At 42.9% G+C, this 25289-nt stretch overlaps 1 protein-coding gene across 1 annotated transcript; it reads right to left on the bottom strand.

The window, feature by feature from the left end:
- Positions 1–1334: 1334 nt before the first annotated feature.
- On the bottom strand, positions 1335–20027 carry chgb (chromogranin B). Its single transcript, XM_038806244.1, has 5 exons — positions 19840–20027; positions 19089–19135; positions 18898–18988; positions 15064–16718; positions 1335–1737 (listed from the first exon to the last, which is right to left on the bottom strand). Exons 1-5 carry the CDS (start codon positions 19889–19891, stop codon positions 1654–1656), a joined length of 1929 nt encoding a protein of 642 aa, XP_038662172.1. The 5' UTR covers positions 19892–20027; the 3' UTR covers positions 1335–1653.
- Positions 20028–25289: the final 5262 nt, after the last annotated feature.

Genomic DNA, 25289 nt, shown 5'->3' with positions numbered 1-25289 from the left:
CTACCCTGAAATTGGGAGCAGTTTCAATGAGCAAAATGGCTGCCAAAACGTCATCCAAAATTAATATTTTCACAATTTTGGTAATATAGGAACTGAGAACAGTACTTTTAAGGAATTGTGAACATTACCAACAAAGTTGTGTTAAGAATTCTTTTGCCCAGTCAAGATGGACATGCCAATTGGAAAAAATGTACAAGCCTGGGAAATTGGGCATTCATCTGGTTAAACTTTGCATTAAATAGGGGCCTTAATCAACTGTGTGCATAAAAATACAAATGCAGCTGCAGCTGACCAATAGAAGAGCACGAAAATGAAACCCTGAAATAAATTGGTGATGGGTATTCATTCCTAATTCTCATTCGTCCGGCCAGTTGTCTGCATGCTGTTCATCACATCCATCACATAGATAAGCAACTCTGTTGCATTAAAGTACTGTAATTGTGTAACACAGGAATACTTGATAACTAAGGTTTTAAACAAAGAAAATCTATTTTTCAAATGAGATGTTAAATTGAGGTGCTGTCTTTCCCCATCAGGTGAATTTAAAAGATGCCCTGATGCTGCTTTGAAGGGAAGCAGGGAAAACCCCACATGCACACACTGTCTTGGCCACTTTATTTCTCAATCCACATCACTAAACTTAATGTTAAAGCAAATTACTGCGGATGCTGGAATCTGAAACAAAAACAGAAAATGCTGGACAATCTCAGCATAGAGAACAGATCTAACGTTTCGAGTCTGGATGACCCTTTGTCAAAGCCTTCAGCTTTGCACGGATAAAACATCCTTTCCTCCACAGATGATGTCAGACCTGCCGAGATTGTCTAGCATTTTCTGTTTTTGAATCACTAAACTAAATTATATGATCTTTATCACATTGAGTTTTGGGATTTGCCCAGCACAAATTTTCATTTTCTGCATTACAGCTGTGGTGATGCTTTAGAAGTACTTCATCAGTTGCAGAATACGCTAGGCATTATAAGATCAGGGAAAGTGCTATATAAATGCAAGTCTTTATTTTAGTTTCTTTAAATTCATTGTCATAAATGGGATGAAATGTCTATCCCAGTTTTTCAAGTGAATGTGTGCTGCCTACATATGTGTTGGAATAATTTTGTCTTTGCTAAAAAAAATCAGCTCATGTTTGTAATGATATACATATTGCACAAGAATATCATTATTTACCAAAATCATATTGCAGTATAACCCTACATTTCATTCAGAAATACAGCTCGGGCCTTCAGGGCTAAGTAATTATGTTCAACAGCGTTTTGCTACTTTTGAGTATTATTGCCATTTTGCATTGTTAGTTAAAAGTAAATTGAAACACATGATTGGTCTACACCTGGATTTTTATTTATAGCAAATCACAGGCTGAACTGCAGTGCAATAATAGTGTGAAAGGAGTAGATGGAGATGACAAGATCTGACAAACTTTAATTTTTCATGCTTTTAAATCTGCATCATGTTTAGCAATATAGAAGTACATAACAAACATTACCATTTGAAACACAGCACTGAGATACTCTGCAAGCAGCCTTTTCACAGCAATTTTTTAAAACTATTGTACAATGATATATATGTATCTTTCTATTTTTTTTAAAATAAGTTTGGTGTAGGGTGATGCAAACAGACTTTGCTGGCAGTATTGTACTAAACTCTCTGATTCCCATGTAGCTTCTCTGCCATTTTCTCCAATTCCAAGTCCATTGCTGCTAGATTCTCCAGTTCCTTCTCCTTTGGGATAATGGAAAAAAAATCATTATTTGCCTTGCCGCTATTCAACTGTATGCTAACAAAGACTTGACCAAACGCAGTACAGCCAAAATGTCATTCTTCTAGTAATATAGAAAATGCTGGAAATACTCAGCAGGTCTGGCAGTATCTGCGGAGAGAGAAAAAAACAAAGAGTTAACAGTTCTGATAAAAGATTCCAGACCTGGGATGGCAAGTTTGGCCAGGATATTTTGGATCGTGAGGTTTCCCTTTCCGCCGTGCAGAAGAGTCAGCGGGGAATACATCCCTGCTGAATCCATTTGTCATGCAACCATTTCATGCTCGATAAAGCATCAGTTGGCTGCAGGTAGGATTTCTGGCTCTCAGGTGGAAGTTGTGGCTCAAGAGAGCTGCTGTCCAATCAGATTGGCTGCCAGATCTCCAATCCCTGTAGCAACAAGGAGTTGCAAATGACTGAAGAGGAAATGCATGAAGATGACTGCCTAAGTCCTGGGATTGGATGAAAAGGTAAAGATTTGGGGTCCCAGGATGAGGAGGGAAGGGAAATTCCCTGGGGAAGTGGGTGATTAGGGTGTTGAGGTCGAGTGGGGGGGGGGGGGGGGGTGGTGGAATAGATACCTGAAGAAAAACCCACCAGTTGATATGTAAAATTCAGGTCCTTATTTCTCTAAGGATATTGAAGGAAGTAAGGAAAATTGAGGCACTGGTCATAATCCTTGTTAGACACAGGTTTTCCCAGAGAACTGGAGAATTGCAAATGTTATTATCTTGTTCAACCGAGAGCTGCTGTATCAGATTAGCTGCCAAATCTCCAATCCCTGTAGAAACAAGGAGTTGCAATGGACTGAAGAGGAAATGCATGAAGATGACTGCCTAAGTCCTGTGACTGGGTGAAAAGGTAAATCTTTGGGGTCCCAGGATGAGGAGGGAAGGGAAAGTCCCTGGGGAAGTGGAAAATGGGTAATTAGGGTGTTGAGGGGGGGGGGGGGGAGGGGGGTAGACATCTGAAGAAAAACCCACCAGTTGTTGAGTGTAAAATTAGGTCCTTATTTCTCTGAGGATATTGAAGGAAGTAAGGAAAATTGAGGCACTGGCTATAATCCTGTCATAACTCCAGTAAGGGAGTTGGATAATTATCTGAGAGAAATTTTGCATGGCTACATGGAAAGAGCAGGAGAGTGGATGAACTGAGTTGCAATTGCAGAGAACCTTCGAGGTTGACAGATTTCCCCAGAGAACGGGAGAATTGCAAATGTTACCATCTTGTTCAACAGAAAGTGCAAGGATAAACCCAATAACTATAAGCCAGTCAGTTTAATATCAGTGAGAAAAACTTTTAGAAATTATAATTTTGGACAAAATTAATTGCCATTTGAACAAATGTTAATTAATTGTATCCAGCCCAGCTGTGTTTGTGTTTCTACTAATTTGCTTGAGTTTTGTTGCTGTAAAAGAAAGAGTTGATGAGTTCAAGACCATCTGAAAGGCGTTTGATGAAGAATCTTAAATAGATTTGTCAACAAAGTTGGAGCTCATGGAATAAAAGGGACGGTCACAACCTGAAAACAAAATTGGCTAAGTGACAGGATACAGATAGTGGTGATATATACTCTATGTGTAGTATCTGTAGTTCTCTGGGGTCAGTGTTAGGACCACTGCTTTTCCTAACATATTAATGACCTAGACGTGGGTAAAAGCACACAATTTCAAAATTTGCAGATGATACAGAACATGGAAGTATTGTGAACTGAGGAGGACAGTGATAGACCTCAAGACGACATTGACAGGCTGGGGGAACAGGTGGACAGATGAAATTTATTGTTGATTTGTGTAAAAATCATGGAAGGTTGCAGGGAAGATTGTAAAAGTTATTAAAACACAGGATCCTGGGCTTTATAAATAGAAGCACAGAGCACAAAAGCAAGGATGTTATGATAAACCTGGTTAAAACACTAGTTTGCCGTCAACTGGAGTCTTGTGTCTAGTTTGGGACACCACACAGTAGGAAGGGTGTGAAGACATTAGAGATGGTGCAGAAAAGATTCAGAAGAATGGTTTCATGGATGAGGGATTTCAGTTACGTGGATAGGCTAGAGAAGCTGAGGCTGTTCTGCTTGGCGAAGAGGAGATTAGAGCATAAGAGAAATGGGGCCAGAAGGGGCAGCATGGTGGTTAGCATAAATGCTTCACAGCTCCAGGGTCCCAGGTTCGATTCCCGGCTGGGTCACTGTGCGGAGTCTGCACGTCCTCCCCGTCAGTGCGTGGGTTTCCTCCGGGTGCTCCGGTTTCCTCCCACAGTCCAAAGATGTGCGGGGTTAGGTGGATTGGCCATGCTAAATTGCCCGTAGTGTCGTAAAAAAAAAAGTAAGGTTAAGGGGGGGGTTGTTGGGTTACGGGTATAAGGTGGATACGTGGGTTTGAGTAGGGTGATCATTGCTCGGCACAACATCGAGGGCCGAAGGGCCTGTTCTGTGCTGTACTGTTCTATATTCTATAATACTATGATGCCCCTGGTTCTATTTGAATAGTCAAAAAATAAAGTACATGTATCATTAAAAAAAACGTATTGTTAAAATTACAACTTCATCTCATCCTTCAAAAAAACTGATGTTTATCAAGGTTAAGAGATAGGAAGGAGTCACATCCTTCATGATTTAAGGAGCCTAGAAGTTACTAACTAATTTATACTCCGCATGTATTCCCCAAATATATTCTTCAACTCTCGCCAATTAGATAACCAAGAACTATAAATAATTATCTTAAAGTAGGGCTTCATTCTCAAGCATATCCTTTGATGGGGATCTGAGATATACATGCCTTCTGCAGCCCTTTTTTCATTCTCAAAATTTGAGTGGCACTAGCATGGCTGGCATTTATTGGAGTCCCACGGTTGCCCTTCTTGAAATGCTGCAGTCCAGATGGGGTTTTTTATAGTGACATTTTACAGCAAGGCTGCTTCAAAATGCAGGCAACAGTCAACCTCATTGGTGTGGAGCTGGAGTCACAAGTAGGCTGGAATGGATAAGGATGGCAGGTTTCCCTCCAGTTAGGTTTTGAATGACAACCCAACAGTTTCCGGCTGACTTTTACAAATTGTAGCTTTTTATTTCCAGATTTTAAAAACTCTCATGCCAGGATTTGAACAGGTATGCTAATGGATTATTAGACTGGGAATCTGGAATACTAGCCCAGTAACATCACAATGTAACAATTGATCCTACTTAGATGGCAATGCTACATTCCATTCTGTGCTCCATAATAAAATCATAGAATGGCTACAACTGAGAAGGAGGCCATTCGGCCCATTGTGTCCGGTTCTCTGCAATTGCAACTCAGTTCACCCCACTCTCCTGCTCTTTCCATGTAGTCATGCAAAACTTCTCTCGTCAGATAATTATCCAACTCCCTTGTGAAAGCTACGGTTGGATCTACCTGCACCACACTATTCCACATCCTAACCACTCACTGAATAAAGATTTTTCTCTACATGTCGCCATTGGTTCTTTTGTCAATCTCTTTCACTGAATCTCGACGCTAAACTTCAAAAATAGTTGATGAAGCTAAACCTTTTGTCCTTGTATGATTGAGGTCGCCTCTATTTTACTTCAGCAAAGTAACTTCTAACTTTACCGACTGCCCCATCCAATGCTTGTTGTCCTTTAGAAAATCCTTTTCATCATCTACAATCATTTTTGGGGACAGGAAGTGAAAGAAAGGGTAAGATTTTATTCAAGTGAAAATGACTATCGGCATAATCCCCAGCTCTAGTATTTGTGTGGAGTGAGGTCTTGTGTGGTGCTATTGGGTAGCATCCCTTGCACAGAGCCAGAAGCCCTGGGTTCGAGCCACATTGCAAGACTTGATGGCCATGGACGGTATGTTCATAACATGGCCACATAGGTTGATTATCATCCTTCCAAAGCCTAAATGGCAGATAAAAGCAGGAGAGTTCCCTGGTCAGTCATTTACAGAAGGCAACGGCAAAACACTGCAGTATCTTGCCATGTGCAACCCTGGAACAACAGATGTCCATTGTTGCCAATGCCATTTCAGGTTATGGCACCTGAAGAGAGAGACAGAATATTTGTAAGCCAGTTAAAAGACAAAAGTTCTTCCTATCCACTCCCTGCAATGTGCCTTTAGCTTCAGATGACACCAGTACGATGGTTCCATTTTTCGTACCAGCCTTCTGGGTTGAGGACAACAACTGTTTTATGTCATGAATTGTATGTAGTTTTGTGCTGGAGAACTAGCAGTAAAACTAGCAGAGTTGGGATTGTGCTTTACTCAGCTTTCTCCCAACCTGCAATGGAAGGACACCTTCAGCCCACCAGCTGAAGCTACATTCACCCACTGGGCCCCCCGGATAAAATTTGTTTTAAATCGCTGCACATCTCCCAGTTTCAGTGGTCCTCTCTCTTTAGTACCTGTATCTTATTGAAAAAGTTGCTGCAAATTGTATACACATCATATCCACAAGTTGCATTTCCTGCTGCTCGCCAATGTTGAATGCTATGTCAGTGTTTCTTATTTAATTTTGCTGTACCAAAATAAAGTTGCAGGTTTTAGCCATAAGGTGGAGCTGTGGAATGAGTTTCTGAAGTCTCCAAGCTCCATCACTATCTTGTGCACAACCAAACCCTGTAATCATTAACTGACTATGGGCACTGCATTTACTGGCACGATTTACATCTCAGGTGCAGTTTTAAGGACTTCATTGTCTATAGCCAGTAAGGAATGAAAAACAGCATTTAATCCAATTTTGAAAGGATATAATATCCAAAGCTTTGCATTAAGACAGAACAATTACCAATTAAACTTATATTCAATTCCTTTGTACTCAGCAACTGTTCCCTACAAGTCTCAAAAGAATAATTTTATCTCTGTGAATTATAAAGTATAGTTAACACCATTTGAGCTTGTTTAAGCCAATCCTGATAAATTGATAACACATAGTCCCGGCTGAAATATCTCTGTCAATATTTTATTAAGTATTTTATCTGTCCAACACACACTCCCCATAATTTATTCTGTCTTTTAATTTTTGGGGGTTCTGGATATGTTAGTAGCATTCACATTGGAAAATAATGATGAATTCTCAAATAATGTAACAATTGTCACAAAGTGAAGTTTACTCTGAAAACAGCGGGTTGGTTAATTCAGTTGGCTGAATGGCTGGTTTGTGATACAGAGCGACGCCAACAGTGTGCGTTCAATTCCTGTATCGGCTAAGGTTATCCCTGCTTTGTTCCCCTTGCCTGAGGTGTGGTGACCCTTAGGTTAAATCACTACCAGTAAACTCTCAAAGTGGGAACGCAGCCTATGGTCCTCGGGGACAAGGGCCACTTTCACTCTGAAAACTGCAGAGCCATTGAACACATTTTCAAAATTACAACCTCAGTTTCCCCAGTCATAATGAGCACGTCAGCCTTCATTGTTATGAAGGATGATTTCAGTTCTTTAATACACTGGGAAGTCTCCCGAGGTGGTGAACATGATGAGTCAGAGGATTCTGTTTAAGGACAATGTGGATCATTTTGAATCTAGGGGCCAATTGCAGAGCCACTGATTTACAGTGACTAAGTTAGTTTTCTATTAGATGGTATTCTGCAATTTGTGCCATTAGCTTGGGGATCAAATTCCTTGACCTTTCCCATTATTCTGTGGAAACTGTAATATTTTGTTATGCTTTATGTTGCCCATTTGTTGTCCCATGGCATTCGATACATCGAGAGGGTTGATTTTCCTCCTCAGCCTCCACCACGCAGGACAGGAACTTCCCCCCCTATCTCTGTCATCTCTTCCAACCCTACGACCGTCGAGGATCTCCACACTTCTCTAAATCTGGCCTCTTGCATGCCCCTGCCACCCCCCCCCCCCCCCCCCCCCCCCCAGCTTTTACATTGCTCCACCACGGGCAGCAAACCATTAGCTGTCTAGTTCTCAATCTGTGGAACGCACTCTCCAAATCCTGCCTCTCTCTCTCTCCTCTTAGAGACTCCATAACACTCTCTTTGTTCGGAACACTCCTGAAAAACACAATAGAAGGTGCTATATTTATGCAAGGTTTTGTAATTAAGATGGTGGCAGAGCCATACTTGGTGCCTGGATTACTGTCATTTTGAAGAATTCATGAAAGAGCAGCCTAGGTGCCCACTGGAAATAGACAGACCCTGTTATTAGTTCCTGCAAATAGATATCCTCTGATATCAGTAAGATCACAAAACAATTTTGAAATCCTAATGCGCCAAGCAGACTGCAGAAAGGGACCTAACCAGTGGTCCTGAAAGAGACCATTCCAAGCCACTCCAAAGGAGTTTAAGAAAAGCCTTGTAAATGATTTTTGGGAAACATTTCTTGGCCCCAAAATTCAACCCCAAATGCCAAACCTTCCATGGCCCCTTCCTGGGATTACTTTCCCTCCCTTTTTAATTACCTGGACTTGCTGCATTCCACATGGTAAGCCCCAGATTTTCTGCACCGACACAGATCAATGAGTTGCTCTAAAAGTCAACAAAGCTTGGGGCGGCACGGTGGCGCAGTGGTTAGCACAGCTGCCTCGTGGCCCGAGGTCCCAGGTTCGATCCCGGCTCTGGGTCACTGTCCGTGTGGAGTTTGCATATTCACCCCATGTCTGCATGGGTCTCACCCCTACAACCCAAAGATGTGTAGGCTAGGTGGATTTGCCATGCTAAATTGCCCCATAATGGGGGGAAAAAAGAAATGTGTAACAGAAATTTATTTTTAAAAAGTTAACAAAGCTCAACAATAAAATTCAAGTGAAACCTAATGGTGAAAATGCTTCATTTATCTGACTTACAACACCAGGTTAAAGTCCAACAGGTTTGTTTCAAACACGAGCTTTTGGAGCGCAGCTCCTTCCTCAGGTGAATGTTCACCTGAGGAAGGAGCTGCACTCTGAAAGCTCGTGTTTGAAACAAACCTGTTGGACTTTAACCTGGTGTTGTAAGACTTCTTACTGTGCTCACCCCAGTCCAACGCCGGCATCTCCACATCATTTATCTGACCACCTCCATTGAACTAGTGGTGACTTCAAGGAAGATATTCACATGGTAAAACTAAACAGAGATAAGGATTTGGAGGTTATGGTCCAAGATTTATGATTGGTTCCATGCAGGCTGATGTTTCAGCTTTCTGTTTGTGTTTCAAGTTTTATTAATTGTTCTCAGTCTCAAGTATTTCCAATTGGTTACATTTCCACGAGGCTGCTGCTATCATCCCCACTTTACCTACCACAACCGGCCTCAAAAAACTCTCAAATCATGGCCAATAAATTGCTGTCAATATAATGATGAGGCACATAGCATTCATCATTATGCATGCATAAGTAAATGACACAGCAACTTCAAGCGAGGGCAGATGTATGATTGAACGTGGAAATTAAGAAGTTGCTGCCCTAGATGCACCAGTCTACCATTAACTTTGCAAAAACATGGGCAGCACGGTGACGCAGTGGTAGCACTGCAGTCTCATGGCGCCGAGGTCCCAGGTTCAATCCCGGCCCTGGGTCACTGTCCGTGTAGAGTTCGCACATTCTCCCTGTGTTTGCGTAGGTTTCGCCCCCACAACCCAAAGATGTGCAGGGTAGGTGGATTGGCCACACTAAATTGCCCCTTAATTGGAAAAAATGAATTGGGTACTCTAAATTTTTTTTTTTTAAACTTTGCAAAAACACATCCGACTTTTCCTTCAAATGCATTGTTCCTTCACCTGCACAGTAGATACAGACTAAATTCATCACTAAAAGTAAAGGTAAGTCAGTTCACATCTACTTACACCTTTAATCGCATAATAGGTCTTAATTACTACAAGTCAACTTCTCTAGACTGCTAATTAATTAGTACAACTGCATAGTCTCATTCATGTTCAACTTACTGTCGAGGTTCTAAATTAAAATTTTATTATTTTCACTTTCTTTCTGTCTCTTTATTCTCTCCATCTAATCCTTCTTTCCCTCTCTTTATTCCTCTTTCCCTACTAGATTTGATATTGAATTTACCCATTCCAACAACACTTATTGTCCATTTCATAAGTGTTTGATCTGATTGGTTAAGGAGGTGCACAGTTCCTTGTCTTGTTCACTGAGGCTCTGTAGAGGGAACCATGCTTTTTTCATCTCAAACTTCCAGCAATTTGCAGGTCAAAATATCCCAGAGGTTAAATGGGCAAGGATGTGTCTCAGTGAAGGTGGGAGCCATTCTACAACCATATGTGACCCCTTTTGCTATTTTCATAGCAGCTGATTGTCAAACTGCTCATTCTGCAGACTTCTCACCCCCTGCCAAGCCTTGACTCCTGTCTGCCACATAGCCCACATTTTCTTACCAAAATCTGCTCGGTCTCAGTCTCATAATTCAATGCTGCTGTCGATGTTATTAGCATGCTACAATATAAATAGGACAGTGCAGATGAAACAATTTTAAATCTAATTAGGAATGATCGCTGTACATTTAGTCACTTGCATTTCACTCCTGAGGTGCTCAGATTTTCACTTGAGGAATAATTTATATATACAAATATCCCAACTATTCTCTCTTTACCAAATCCAGATCTTTCCACTGACATACAATTCATTCTTTTACCTCGAAGCATGAGGAAACTACTGATTGCTAGATTCAGAGGATGATTGCTATATCTAGCATTTGTGTTTTTTTTTTAATTCGTAGGTGAGTGATGCTTATTGCCTATCCCTGGCTCTCCTTGAGAAATTCACAATGGGCTCCCTTCTTTTTCAACTGCTGCAGATGTCTCAGCTGTTAGTCAGGCAGTTCCCAGCTTTCGACCCAGTGGCGATGTCAGAGTGATAACGGGTGCCCTAGTCAACAGGTTGTGTGAATTTGCAGGTGGAGGTGCTCCACGGCTCCTGCTGCTCTAGTCCTTGATGGTTTCGGTCACAGGTTTGGGAGGTGCCGTCAATGACGTCTTGGTGAGTTACTGCAACATATCCTCCAGTGAATAGTGCAGAGGGTGGTGTATAGGTCAGTAGATGAGTCACTGATCAAGCAGACTTCTTTCTCCTGGAAAGTGTCTGAGTATATGAGAATGAATTATCCCCAGCTATAATTTCCACTAAAGGAATAATGGTACAAGCTGAGCTCTAAGATATGAAAAAGGTGGTACAGAGGATAGCATTGCCGCCTCACAGCACCAATTCTGGCCTTAGGTGAAATTAAATGAAATGAAAATCACTTATTGTGACAAGTAGGCTTCAAACGAAATTACTGTGAAATGCCCCTAGTCACCACATTCCGGCGCCTGTTCGGGGAGGCTGGTATGGGAAGTGAACCGTGCTGCTGCCTGCCTTGGTCTGCTTTAAAAGCCAGCTATTTAGCCCTATGCTAAACCAGTCCCTAGTTACTATGGATAGCCCCTAGTCGCCATATTCCGGCGCCCGTTCGGGGAAGCCGATACAAGAATTGAACCCGCTCTGCTGGTCTTGTTCTGCATTAGTTGTCTAGCCCCCTAAGCTAAACCAGTTCTATCACCAGGTGATTGCCTGTGTGGAGTTTCACATTCTCCCCATGTCTGCGTGCGTTTCCTCCGGGTGCTCCGGTTTCCTCCCATAGTCCAAAGATGTGCAGGTTAATTGGATTGGCCATGATGAATTGCCCCTTACTGTCTAAAGATTTGTAGGTTAGGTTAAAGGGTTATTGGGAAAGGGCGGGGGAGTGGGCTTGAGTGGGGTGCTCTTTCAGAGACTCAATGGGCCAAATGGCCTACTTCTGCACTGTAGGGATCCTATGAAGTTTTAAGTGCAAATTAACCATTCTCCATCAGTGCATCAATAGGATCACACCACCACTACTTAAAGCCCACCTTCTCAACCTTGCCCCTCGCTTGAGGTGTGGTGACCCTCAGGTTAAAGCCACCATCAGTCAGCTCTCCCCCTCAAAGGGGAAAGCAACCTATGGTTGTCTGGGACTTTGCCGACTTTACCTTTACCTGTAAACTATGCTTATAGAGGCATTGGCCTGTTGGTTACCTCTATTTTATTATCTTGCAATCAAGCAGGTTAAAACTGTGACTTAATTAATTAGTGATATAGTTTGATCATTAAGTCTTGCTTGTACAATAGTCCTCAAATAACCCATGGGTATGAGCAAGGAAAGAACCGGAGGTAAGCCCCACCCTGCAGGCTTTGCTATCCTGATTTAACCTGTTACTAAAACATGCAGTTTAAACAGTATTCAACTTGTCTTTTGCCCCTAAGCAGAAAGATCCTCACTCTGCACAGTTACTTTTCATGATTTAAAAGCAGTACAAAGGAAGAAGAAAAACTCACTCTCATTTTTTTGATTAAAGGTTCTCTTCAAGTTATTATGTTTCCCCACCAGCCAACCTTTATGTTCTGCTTTGTGAACTGTTGTGCATTTGCAGGTTCTCCACACAAGACAATGGCCCAGACATGTGAGGGGAGGCCATGGCGTAGTGGTATTGTCACTGGACTAGCAATCCAGAGACTCAGGCACCACAGTAGATGGTGAAATTTGAATTCAATAAAAATCTGGAATAAAACGTCTAATGATAACGTCGAAACAATTGTCATTAAAACCCATCTGGTTCACTACTGTCCCTTAAGGGAAGGAAATCTGCCATCTTCACATGGCCTGGCCTCCATGTGACTCCAAATCCACAGCAATGTGATTGACTTTGAAATGGCATATCAAGCCACTCAGTTCAAGGGCAATAAATGTGGGCCCACTCAGCATTGCCCACATTCCATGAATCAAAACAAAAGGTGGTGCCCATTTTACAGCCATAAAATGGAGTCCTAAGCCTTTAATACGGCAGGTGATGTGAGTGTGCACATTCCGCACTGGACCTGCACTCGCACCAATATTCTGTTTTTATTTCAGATTTTCAGCATCCACAATATTTTGCTTTTGTATTCACCACAAGTTAAATCCACTCTTTTTGGAGAGCTGCCGAGGAACATATTGCCTGAGGTCAAATATTGAGCGCGCCTCACGCCTACCTTTTCTGTTATGGATACATTCCTGCAGTCTGTTTCACTGCTGACTGGTGCTATCCAAATTTACCACCCATATTCTTCATCTATTTTAAGTGGGGTTTTTTATACAAGAATATTGCGCAGTGCTTCACAGACCATGGACCCAGGTTCAATTCCGGCCTCCGGTGACTGTCTGTGTGGAGTATGCACTTTCTCCCCGTGTCTGCGTGGGTTTCCTCTGGGTGCTCTGGTTTACACCCACAGTCCAAAGATGTGCAGGATAGGTCGATTGTCCAGGCTAAATTACCCCTTAGTGTCCAAAAAAGGCTAGGTGGGGTTACTGAGTTACGAGGATAGGGTGGAGGCGTGGGCTGAAGCTTAATTAGGGTGCTCTTTCCAAGGACCCGTGCAGACTCGATGGGCCAAATGGCCTTCTTCTGCACTGTAGGAATTCTATGATTCTATTGTATTATCACGTAATTCACATCTTTCAAACTTTTACAACCACTGTTTATATATATTTTTTATTACTTCATGGGATATGGGCTTCGCTGGCTCGGCCAGCATATGTAGTCCATCCCTAAGTGTCCTTGGGAAGGTGGAAGTGAGCTGCCTTCTTGAACCGCAGCAGCAGCCCATGTCGTGTAGGTACACCCAGAGTGCTGTTAGGGAGGGAGTTCCAGGATTTTCACCCAGCGATAGTGAAGGAAAGGCGATATATTTCCAAGTCAGGAAATATGATAGCATTATATATCTATATTATTTTCCATGTGCATAATAATACTGGTCATCAGAATTATTTAATTTGTTTTATTCAAATAACAGTTAAGAATGTTGTCAGTATACTGATTAAAATTAATGCTCACTAAGGTAGCAGTTAATTCCAAGGGCATTTTCCCACACACTTCCAGAGTATTCTTATTCTTTTTGTTTATAAATTTAGAGTACCCAATTATGTTTTTCCAATTAAAGGGCAATTTAGCGTGGCCAATCCACCTAACCTGCACATCTTTGGGTTGTGGGGATGAGACCCATGCAGACATGGAGAGATCGTGCAAACTCCACAGGGACAGTAACGGGGGCCGGGATAAAACCTGGGTCCTCAGCGCCATAGGATATAGGGTTGCCTAAGTTTTTCCAGGATATAAAGTTAAGATACCTCCTCAGTCAAAACATCTAATGATAATTCGAGAAGTGGAAATTAATCCAAAGTTTCAATCTTTAACATTATTAATAACTCAATATGATCTTCCTAATAGTGATTAAAATAATGTTTTGAGGAATATTCACAAAGTAACCTGCAGACAATAACTCCTTGAAAGAGAAATAAACAAATATTCAATTAGAATAAACAGGAATTGCACTTAGCTTAACAACATCAGAATTGTAAACAGACATTATTTGAAGCAAATGTCTTGAAATCATTTTCAACTTTTTACATATCTTGAGTTTTCAAAATATCTGTTTATAGCAAACTACTGACACAAACATTTTGCTTTGAACGTTATATATTATATCAAATATATTGCAGCACAGAAAATGTTTAAGTCAGTGCATACATAACGTTAATATAAATTCCCAAACATTACTGAACTTCTAAGAGCTAAAATATCGATGCTTGTGGAACAGTAGTCAGGAGTGCATCACATTAAGTAGTTACGAATCTTGATAACAAAATATAGCTGAAGATAGTTGTTGGATGCTACTTTTTAAGAATAGTCATGATTATTTTATGTGACGACAATAATTTTAGCGTCCATCAGATTACTTTAGATCAAATGACCATATTGCAAAGTGAAAACGAATACTTAGGGTGGCAGGGTGGCGTAGTGGTTAGCACTGCTGCCTCACGGTACCAAGCACTTGGGTTGTATCCCAGCCCCAGGTCATGTCCGTGTGGAATTTGCATATTCTCCCCATGCCCTGGTCTTGCTCCCCCAACCTAAAGATCGGAGTGTAGGTGGATTGGACATGCTAAAATTACCCTTTAATTGGATTTTTTTTTTTGTTTGTTTTTTAAATTAATTTAGAGTACCCAATTCATTTTTTCCAATTAAGGGAATTTGGCAATTTAGCATGACCAATCCACCTATCCTGCACATCTTTTTTTGGGTTGTGGGGGTGAAACTCCTCACGGACAGTGACCCAGAGCCGGCATCGAACCCGGGACCTCGGCGCCGTGAGGCTGCAGGGCCAACCCACTGCGCCACCGTGCTGCCCTTAATTGGATTTTTTAAAAAAGAAAATGAATACTTTTCCCCTCTAACCTTACTCACTAATTCATCTAAAATAAGAAATGTAAATCAGTAAAGTATTTTACTCCCTTTCAACAAACATAAAATCAATTGGCTTACCTCTTCTTCAGTCAATGTTCTATGGCTCATGTTCCTTTTTTCATCTTCATGATGTGGCTTTTCATCTTCTTCTTCAAAATCATAAAGTTCTGGAATTTCCAATGATTTTTTCTTGGACTTCAAGTAGTGTGCCAGCTTCTCCATTCTATCATACATCCTTTTCTCTGGGAAATCATCATCAAAGCTTTGTCTTAAAGCATGTCCTTCATTAACTTCCTCTTCCTGCTCCCCGTCTTCTTCCTCATGTTGTTTCTCATAATGTCTCTTTTCCCACTTGTCATTGTTTTCTTCATATTCTGGGTAGATGTGGTTTTCCTTACTATGCCTTGTTTCCTCTTCACTGCCTGGGCTTCTGTCCTCCATTCTGTGCCACCAAACCCGCTGCATTTTTGGAAAGTGCTTTGTATTTCTCTCTTCTTCATCACCTTCTTCATTACTGACGCTCTTCTCTTCTGCGTCTTCCTTGGTTTGGTGCCACTTTTCATTGTGATTATGCCTCTTATCTTCTTCATTAAAATGCCTCTTTTCCTCGCTGTGATATTTATTTTCCTCCTCCGCTTCTTCCTCTTCACTGTGATGTCTTGTGTTCCTGTTATGATGTCTCTTCTCCTCCTCTATATTGTGCCATTTCTTTTCTTCACCATAGTATGACTTTTCTTCACTAAGGGTCCTTTTGTCATGGTGTTGTTTATCTTCCTCTGATTCTTCTGAGTCACTCCCCAGGTATCCATTTACTTCATCCTCATAATAATGTTTACCTTTTTCATATGCTTCCTGGACGTTATTTCTCTTATGGTAGCTACGAATGTTATTCATGTGTTCCAATTCTTCGCTAGATTCATCAGACTTGCCAGTGTTCTTCTTATATTGTTGCGTGTTTCTCCTATCCTCCTCAGAATGACTGTGGCTATTTCTTTTGTAGTAATGTATGCGACCATTAAGACGTTTCTCCCTTTCTTCACTACCTTCCTCTTCTGACTCTTCAGAGTTAGATTTCTTATGCTCATAAATACCATTTACTTTGCCTTGATTATTGAGATCACCATCAGACCCATCCATCTCTCGGTCACTATACATTTCTTCAGAATGTGTTCTTTCTCTTGGGTGTCCATGTAAACCAATGGCTTTATCTTCCTCCGAAGACTCTTCACTTGTTTTGTCATATCTATGAGGCCATTTCAGATGGAATCCATTGCTTGTATTTTCAGAATTGTCTGACTTTTGTAAGCTGTTATCCGCTAGCCCACTATCTTCCTCACTGTGTCTCCATTTCCTAGGTTGTTCTTCTTCGTCTCCCTCTCGTCTCTCAGCTGCATATCTTCTTTCTTCATAGTTGAGATATTCCTTGTTGGAATTATGGTCTCTGTGCCCTCTGGCATGGCGATTGCTTTTTACTTCTATACTCCTGTTGTCCTCTTCACTGTTATTCTCTTTGCTTCTTTCTTCATCATGGGTCCGTTTGTAATGCTGCTCTTCCTCATTTTCATCTTTATTTTGCTCGTCTCCCTCATAATACTTTTCCTCATGCCTCTCCAATGCTTCTTGGCTTCCCTTCTCTCCAAAATGATGCTTTTCAGATTCTTCAAGATGTCTGTCCTCTTCATAATGTTGGTTTTCTCCCTCATTTTTCTTTCCTGCTATTTCATGTTTCCCGCCTGAAATAAGATGGAATAAAGATTTAAGGATCTTATATCAGGAATTAGGGCCTCTCAGTAACTATGGGCGTGAGTTCTCAATTATGCTCTTCACAGTCTGAAAGTCAAACCCATTTTTGACACTTCTTATTAGATTAGCTTAGGAGACCCAACATATTATCCTGATTAATATTTGTCCCTCAGTCACAATCAGTAAAACAGATCAACTCATCATTATATCAGTGCTGTTTGTGGGAGCTTGCTGTGCTCAGATTAATAATCGTGTTTCCTACATTGCAACAGTGAGTACATCTCAATTCATAGAATTCCTTCAGTGCAGGAGGCCATTCGGCTCATCGAGTCTGCACCAACCCTCTGAAAGAACACCCTACCTAGGCCCACTCCTCACCCAGTCGCTGTAACCCCACCTAACCTTTACACTAGGGGGCAATTTAGCATGGCCAATCCACTTACCTGCACATCTTTGGACTGTGGAAGGCACACGGAGGAAATCCACGTGGACGTGATGGGAACGTGCAAACTGCACACAGTCACACAAGGCTGCAATTGAACCAGGGTCCCTGGCACTGTGGGACAGCAGTGCTAACTACTGTGCCACAGGCATTGTTTTGGAACATCCTGAGGTGTGAAAGTCACTATCAAAATGCAGATATTTACATGGCTAGAGTACCAGCAATATATAAGGTCCTTTACATTCGCTGTTAATCTTAAAAACATCCTTATTAAATGCTGCATTTCATTCAAAAGCAATATTGAAGATCCAATGAGGAGGATTTCAGGGGTCTCCAATTCTCCCATTTTACATACCAGCATTTAGTTGACCAGAAACTACCAGCGACCTATGGAAGACGCCAATTCTTCCTTAGAGAGAAATTTGGCAGTTTTGAAAGTTTCGGGGGGGGGGGGGGGGGGGGGAGCAAATTTTCACTCAACCCACCCTCAACTCATGTCCCACTTGCATGCAGACCTGAAATTGGAATGGTCATAGAAATCTGGAGGTAGAAATCCTGAGTGAAGAGTGGCTCTATTCGCTGCTTCAAAGGAAAGTGGCAGTGACCCTGGCAGTCAGATATGTGGACCCAACAGCAAATGCTGCTGTTCATTGAAACTGGTCTTAACGCAAACACGCGGATATCCTCAGAGCAGGCACTGGGAAGATGCTGCAACTTGGAATTAACTCCAAATATATAAATAGGTTCAGCTAAAGATCCCTTGCACGTGGGCTACATCTGCCATTTATTGAGAGAGGGGAGAAAAACAGATTGCTACTGTAAATTAAACAAAAAGAAAAGCACAATTAGAATGTTGGAGGAAAGGCAGCACGATGGCGCAGTGGTTAGCACTGCTGTTTAACTGCGCTAGGGTCCTAGGTTTGATCCCAGCCCCAGGTCACCGTTTGTGTGGAGTTTGCACATTCTCCACGTGTCTGCGTGGGTTTCGCCCCCACAACCTAAAGATCATAGATCATAGAATTTACAGTGCAGAAGGAGGCCATTTGGCCCACCAAGTCTGCACCGGCTCCTGGAAAGAGCACCCTACCCAAGGTTAACACCTCTACCCTATCCCCATAATCCAGTAACCCCACCCAACACTAAGGGCAATTTTGGACACTAAGGGCAATTTATCATGGCCAATCCACCTAACCTGCACATCTTTTGGACTGTGGGAGGAAACCAGAGCACCCGGAGGAAACCCACGCACACACGGGGAGGATGTACAGACTCCGCACAGACAGTGACCCAAGCCGGAATCGAACCTGGGACCCTGGAGCTGTGAAGCGATTGTGCTATCCACAATGCTACCGTGCTGCCCACTGTGCAGGGTAGGTCGGTTGGCCACACTAAATTGCCCCTTAATTGGAAAAAATGAATTGAGTACTTTACATTTATTTTAAAAAGAATGTCGGAGGAATATATCACGGTGGCATTCCCTATTGTTTAAAATAGCACCGACCAGATTGATCACTGACAGCTCTGCTCACACCCCAGTGGGTAACAATAACATCCAGCCCACACAAACAGCCTTATTGATCAACATTTCAGTGTGGAACGCAGTAAATAGCGAACCTGCCCAGCATGCAAGCATTTGTATAGCGACTTTTCGGGGTTTCCTGAAAGGATTTTGCTTGGGTACTTAAGGGGCGACTGATACTACTGACCATGCAAAGGTATCCACCTACCCTTCAAGATTTCTCTGCACTCCGAGGTAACAGGTGGAACGTTCTCTTTAGCAAGGGCATTGGAAAGTGCTTCGATAATACATCTGGTCACCTGGACGGGCAAACAACATGATCAATATCCACTTTGTTCTGAGTCAGGAAAGAGCGAATTGGGGGAGAGGGGGAAAAAAACAAGAATGGCTGAAACCTACCCGTTCATCCTTCTGTGCCTCTCTCTCCACCGGCAGTGCTCTGGCGACTGCCAAGAAATAACAGAAAGAAAATAAGATATAAGATATTACCGACCTGTATCAACTAAAAACGACTGCTGCCTAGCCTGCACAAGATGTAGCCCGGCCGAATTGTGCGGTTAGACTAGAGAGCGGGAGGCAGCGGGTCTCAGTTGAATCTTCAGTTTTGCTCTTTCAACTCGGGATAATATTTTGCTCTGAGATGCTTCTGAGCTGGCGCGATTGCTGGGAAAGTTTCAACTCAAACAGCCGCCCCTTCGCTGCAATTTCACGCAACGGTTCCTCTCCCACACTTAACAGCGAATCGCAGCAGGGGGGGGAGCATTCTAGTAAAGTCCGCGCCAATCTGACCACAACAAACCCAGAGTGCCTCCCCTCCTCACCAAAGAGCCCAGATAATCGAAACAGTGTGACTGTGTTTCAGGCGGCGTTGCAATAAAATAACAATCATTCTGAAATTTAACTACCAACGAGACTTCTTCTCTCTTAAATGTTACACCGTTTGAATCATATTGGACTCAAACTGTAACATTGCTTCTCTGCCCAGATGCTGGAGTATTTCCAGCACTTTCTGGTTTCAATTGGGGGCAGTCCTGGCTGGGCGCAGTCAGCCGTACCCCAGAGCGCTGTCCGCGGTGCTGAAAATGCTCCCTCCTTGGAAAAGGGGTTCAGAACTCTGGGAAAGCGCACATTTTCTCTCTCTCGTTTTTACCTGTCAGGGCAGACAGAAGGGGCAAGGCCAGGAGAGACAAGGACAGCTGCATGCTCTTGTGCGAGAGAGAGACACACACACTGTGGGGCTGGGAGCTCTGTCCTGGCTGCCTCGCACTCTCTGCACGGAGCCCAGCCTCACCAATTCCAATTTAAAGCAAAGGGAGGCTCCACTCGTCAGAGAGGCGGAGGCAAAACCTCCACTCCCGAGCACCGGCGTCATCGAGAGACAGGCGAAAGTGATGTGCTGCAACCTTTCATCTCCATCCATTATTGAATCCAGGACTTTATTTATCTCGCTCTCTTTTGAAATACGTCCTTTGATCTACCTTCACCAAACTTGCCAATCTAAAGTCCCTTTATTCGTCTTCACCCAAACCCACCTTTGTGCTATCGCATCTGATTATTAGTCCGTATCTTGGAGAGGGGCGGTTCGATACCAAAGAAAATAGTCACCGTTTGTGATGTTAACGCGCGTTTTTGCTCCCGATTTTCGCCGAATCTCTTTTTTCTTTGCTCTGATAGCGTACAGTCTATAGGCAATCGTATCCCGCCAGCTAGTGTTCATTCCTTATATTCAAGACTCAGTAACACTTCTAACAGAGTTTTGCACATAATATATTCCGGAAAGGGTCGACCGATTGAAGTGGGTGCTTAATAGATGCTGTCGAAATATTAAGGCATTTGATTTAACATAAAGCAAAATGCATTTCAAGCCAATTTATATCCAACTCCCTTTACAACGGATTCTTGAAATCCTGCTCTCGAGAATGTGTTGGATTAATCGTATCTTTTAATCTTTTTGACATTATTATCAACCTTTGTTGCCAATTCACACCTATTTAAAATTAAGGGGTCTAATGTTTACATATACTTTATCATCTTATTTTCACATTGTTCAAATGAAATAAGTTGAGAATGAAAAGGACGTTAGTCATCTGTAAGCCTGTTGTTACTAATGGTTTGGAACTCTTGTTATCCTGCCTCATATTTAATGCATGGATGTGGACATAATTGGGATCACGCGATTTTAACATGGCAAGCAACTCCAGACGAAGCAGTGCTGTTTAATCACACGAAGCACAGAACTACAGACCATAATTAAATGGCAACAGAATTGGATTGGGGAGCATTGTAGGAGCCAATCCCTCCTTGTCTGCGCCATGGCTGCTCTCAAAATCATTGTCCTGGGCATAAAGGCAATGTCCCAGCAATATTAGGTTGCATTAAGATTTAAAGATACCTTACTACCCACTAGTGAAGAGAAAGGAAGACTGATTACTGAGGTTCACTCGTCTGCATCCCGTCTGTAAAATGTGATTGAAGACAAAACAGAAATAGTGAGCGGACAAGACACTTTTCATTCAATTTTAACAGGCATGCAAATTGTGGTTCGCTCTTTACTACCCGCTAAAATGGTTCTGCAAGTCATTCAGTTCAAGGGCAATTAGGGTGGGCAATACATGCTGGTCCAGCCAGCTACACCCACATCTCCTGAATGAATTTTTAAAAAATAGATCTTTGATACAGTAACAATCAGGCTGAAGATTTCGCATTCACAAAAATGTGTAGGTGCCAGGAATATTGTCGAACCCAGATTGAGTGCCAAATGATTGGGTAAATATTCACAAGGATTGGGCAGCATGATAGCACAGTGGTTAACACTGTTGCTTCACAGCGCCAGGGTCCCAGGTTCGATTCCCCGGCTTGGGTCACTGTCTGTGTGGAGTCTGCACGTTCTCCCCATGTCTGGGTGGGTTTCCTCCGGGTGCTCCGGTTTCCTCCCACAAGCCCTGAAAGACCTGCTGATAGAAAATTTGGACATTCTGAATTCTCCCTCTGTGTACCCGAACAGGCACGGAGTTTGGCGACTCGGGGCTTTTCACAGTAACTTCATTGCAGTGTTAATGTAAGCCTACTTGTGACAATAAAGATTCTTTTTTAAAAAAGGTGATGAATAATCTAAATAAAGGTAGTAATCAGAACAAACAAACATAAACCTTGAGAGGCTTACAAGGAAATTATAGGATGAAAGGAATTATTTTCCATCTTTCCTGATCCTGGGAGAGAAAATCATGAGCTCACAGATTGGATATTTACCTGAATTTCTGACATGAGTTATTGGCATACTTTAGAAATTATAGCACAGGAGGGAGTCATTCAGATCTTTTACCACTTGTGAAGTACCAGCTGGAGAAATCTATGTTGATACAATTTCTCTTGCCTTACCTTACATCATTTAATATTTTTCCTTCTCTGCTCTTTCAGTATTATTTTACATGAGATTATGGTGTTGGCCTGAATAGCCACCAGTGGCAAATGTTTCAGATTCTGCTTCTTTCTCTATGAAAAAAACGTCCTTCTAACTTCTCCCGTTATTCTTCTACTGATAGTCCAAAAATCATTGCTCTCATTATTATTTCACTCACCAGTCAATATCTTCCACATCTCCCTGCATTGGGCCACATCTGCCATCCATCTGCCCACTTGGCTAATAATGCTGTTCTGTAATTTGCTGCATTCTTCCTCAACACATTGCCTGCTTTCTAATTTGTCATCATAAGTGAGATCTGTTATAGTACGTCTTGTGCTTGTGTTCTTTACACAAATGGTCATCAAAAGAAGTTGCAATACCGATCCCTGAGAGATCCCAGATCCTATCACATCTAAAATAAAAATCCATTTACCCCTTTTGCTTGCTTTATGTGACCTAGACTTTCAGGACCAGTAGCTAGTACACTCAACAGTGGTACAAATGGGCAGAGTGTCAGTGACTATTCTAATTTGTATCTCAAAATTGCAATCAAGGTGCTTTCTATGTCATAAGATACTTATTAGCATATCAAAAGTGGTCTCCCACCTGAAACAGGACGACACTCTGCTCAAAACCTTTCCTAAAATGGTGCTGGCCAGACCTAAAGTGTGTGACTGTTGTAATCAAGAGGATACGGGGTAGCTGAGGCTGGGGCTGCAGTCAGTCTCATTCAATCTGGGAAACTAGCCAAAGAAGAGAAAGGAATTGATAACAAGCATACAAAATTAGTGTTGTGGTGGGAGGGATGGCAATCACCTCAGTATTGCCTACGTTTAGGTGGAAAAGTGTGCAGATTCTCCAAGTCTGACAACATGGCAGTAGTGGAGGAGTTGAGCAAGATATTCAGAGGGAGAGCTGGGTGTTGTCAGCCCACATGAGGAAGTTGATCCCATGTCTGCAGATGATGTTGGCATGGGAAAGAGGAAGAAATGGAGAAGATCATGAATAGATCCTTGTGAAGGTAATGATTTTTTTTTAAATTTAGAGTACCCAATTAATTTTTTCCCAATTTAAGGGTCAATTTAGCGTGGCCAATCCACCTACTCTGCACATCTTTGGGTTGTGGGGGCGAAACCCACACAAACATGGGGAGAATGTGCAAACTCCACACGAACAGTGACCCAGAGCCGGGATCGAACCTGGGACCTCAGCACCGTGAGGCAACAGGGCTGACCCACCGTGCCACCGTGCTGCCCTTTCTGAAGATAATGATGCATGGACAACAAGAGATATCATTCCTGGAAATGCACAGGCAATGACTGGATAGTTATGAGTGGAACCAAGTGAAGTTAGTCACATCGCATTGGGCCATGCAGAAAAGCATTAGAGATGGACATATGATCAACCATGAAGAAGGCTGCCCAGAAGTCAAGGAGGACAAGGAAGAATCACGCATTGTGACCACAGCCACAGAAAATGGCATTTGTGGCTTTGCTAAGGGCCATTTCAATACAATTGTAGGGGTAGAAACCTGATGAGAAGGACTCAAACATGAAGTTGCAGGAAAGTTGAGGATGGATTTTGGACATGGAAAGGACTTTGGATACCTTCAGGTCAAGGCGTTTGCTAGGCGGCAGGTGGAGGGGTTCCCTTCGCTGCCCCCGTGGGGGGTAAGGGATAGGGTGCTTTCGGGGGTGTGGGTTGGGGATGGGAAGGTGTCTGACATCTACCAGGTGATGCAGGAGGTGGAGGAGGCGTCGGTAGAGGAGCTGAAGGCTAAGTGGGAAGTGGAGCTGGGGGAGCAGATTGAGGAGGGGACATGGGCGGACGCCCTAGAGCGGACGCCCTGGAGAGGGTGAACTCCTCCTCTTCATGTACGAGGCTTAGCCTCATCCAGTTCATGGTACTGCACAGGGCTCATATGTCTGGGACGAGGATGAGCAGGTTTTTTGGGGGTGAGGACAGGTGCATTAGGTGTTCAGGGAGCCCAGCGAACCATGCCCATATGTTTTGGGCATGCCAGGCACTGGGGGAATTCTGGCAGGGGGTGGCGAGGACGGTGTCGAGGGTGGTAGGGTCCAGGGTCAAGCCAGGCTGGGGACTCGCGATATTTGGGGTTGGGGTGGAGCCGGGAATGCAGGAGGCGAAAGAGGCCAGTGTTTTGGCCTTTGCGTCCCTAGTAGCCTGGCGGAGGATCTTGTTGCAATGGAAAGATGCGAGACCCCCAAGCGTGGAGACCTGGATCAATGACATGGCGGGATTCATTAAGCTGGAGAAGGTCAAATTCGCCGTGAGGGAGTCGGTACAAGGGTTCTTTAGGCGGTGGCAGCCTTTCCTTGACTTTCTGGCTCAACGATAGGGAACTAGGTCAGCGGCAGCAGCAACCCGGGGCGGAGGGGGGGAAAAAAGGGGGGTTTCCGGGGGGGGGGGGGGTGGAGGGCTCTCCACTAGTTGGAGTCATACCTAGTACAAAAGAAGAAGGTTATGGATGTTAGAGGTCAATCATCTAAGCTCTGGGACATCACTGCAGGAGTTCCTCAGGGTAGTTTTCTGGACACAACCATTTTCAGCTGCTTCATCAATGACATTTCCTCAATCTTTAGGTCAGATGTATTGATGTTTGCTGATGATTTCACAGTGTTCAGTACCATTCATTACTCTTCAGATGCTGAAGCAATCCATGTCCATATGCATCAAAACCTAGACATCATTCAGGTTTGGGATAATAAGTGGCAAATTATATTCATACCACATAAGTTCCAGTCAATGGCCATCTCCAATAAGGGAGTATCCAAACTTCTCCCTTTGACTTTCAATGGCATTGCCTTAACTGAATCCCCATTTTCCACATCCTGGGGGCTACCATTGACCAGAAACTGAACTGGACTAGCTATATAAATACAATAGCTCTGAGAGCAGGTCAGAGGCTGGGAATCTTGTGGCAAGTAACTTACCTCCTAACTTCCCATAGCCTGTCACCATCTACAACACACAAGTCAAGAGTGTGATGGAATATTCTCCACTACCTGGATGAGTGCAGCTCTAACAATACTCAAGAAACTGAAACCAAACAGGACAAAGCAATTGATTGTCACACCACCCTTGAACACTCCTTCCCTCCACCGCTGGTGCACAGTGGCAGCAGTCTGTATCATCTACAAGATGGACTGTGGAAACTCACAACGCTCCTTCAACAG

This window comes from Scyliorhinus canicula, chromosome 1 (genome assembly GCF_902713615.1).
Source record: "Scyliorhinus canicula chromosome 1, sScyCan1.1, whole genome shotgun sequence".
In the NCBI taxonomy this organism is placed as follows: domain Eukaryota; kingdom Metazoa; phylum Chordata; class Chondrichthyes; order Carcharhiniformes; family Scyliorhinidae; genus Scyliorhinus; species Scyliorhinus canicula.
The sequence above is the reverse complement of the archived record's forward strand: the minus strand, read 5'-3'. Positions and strand labels throughout refer to the sequence as shown.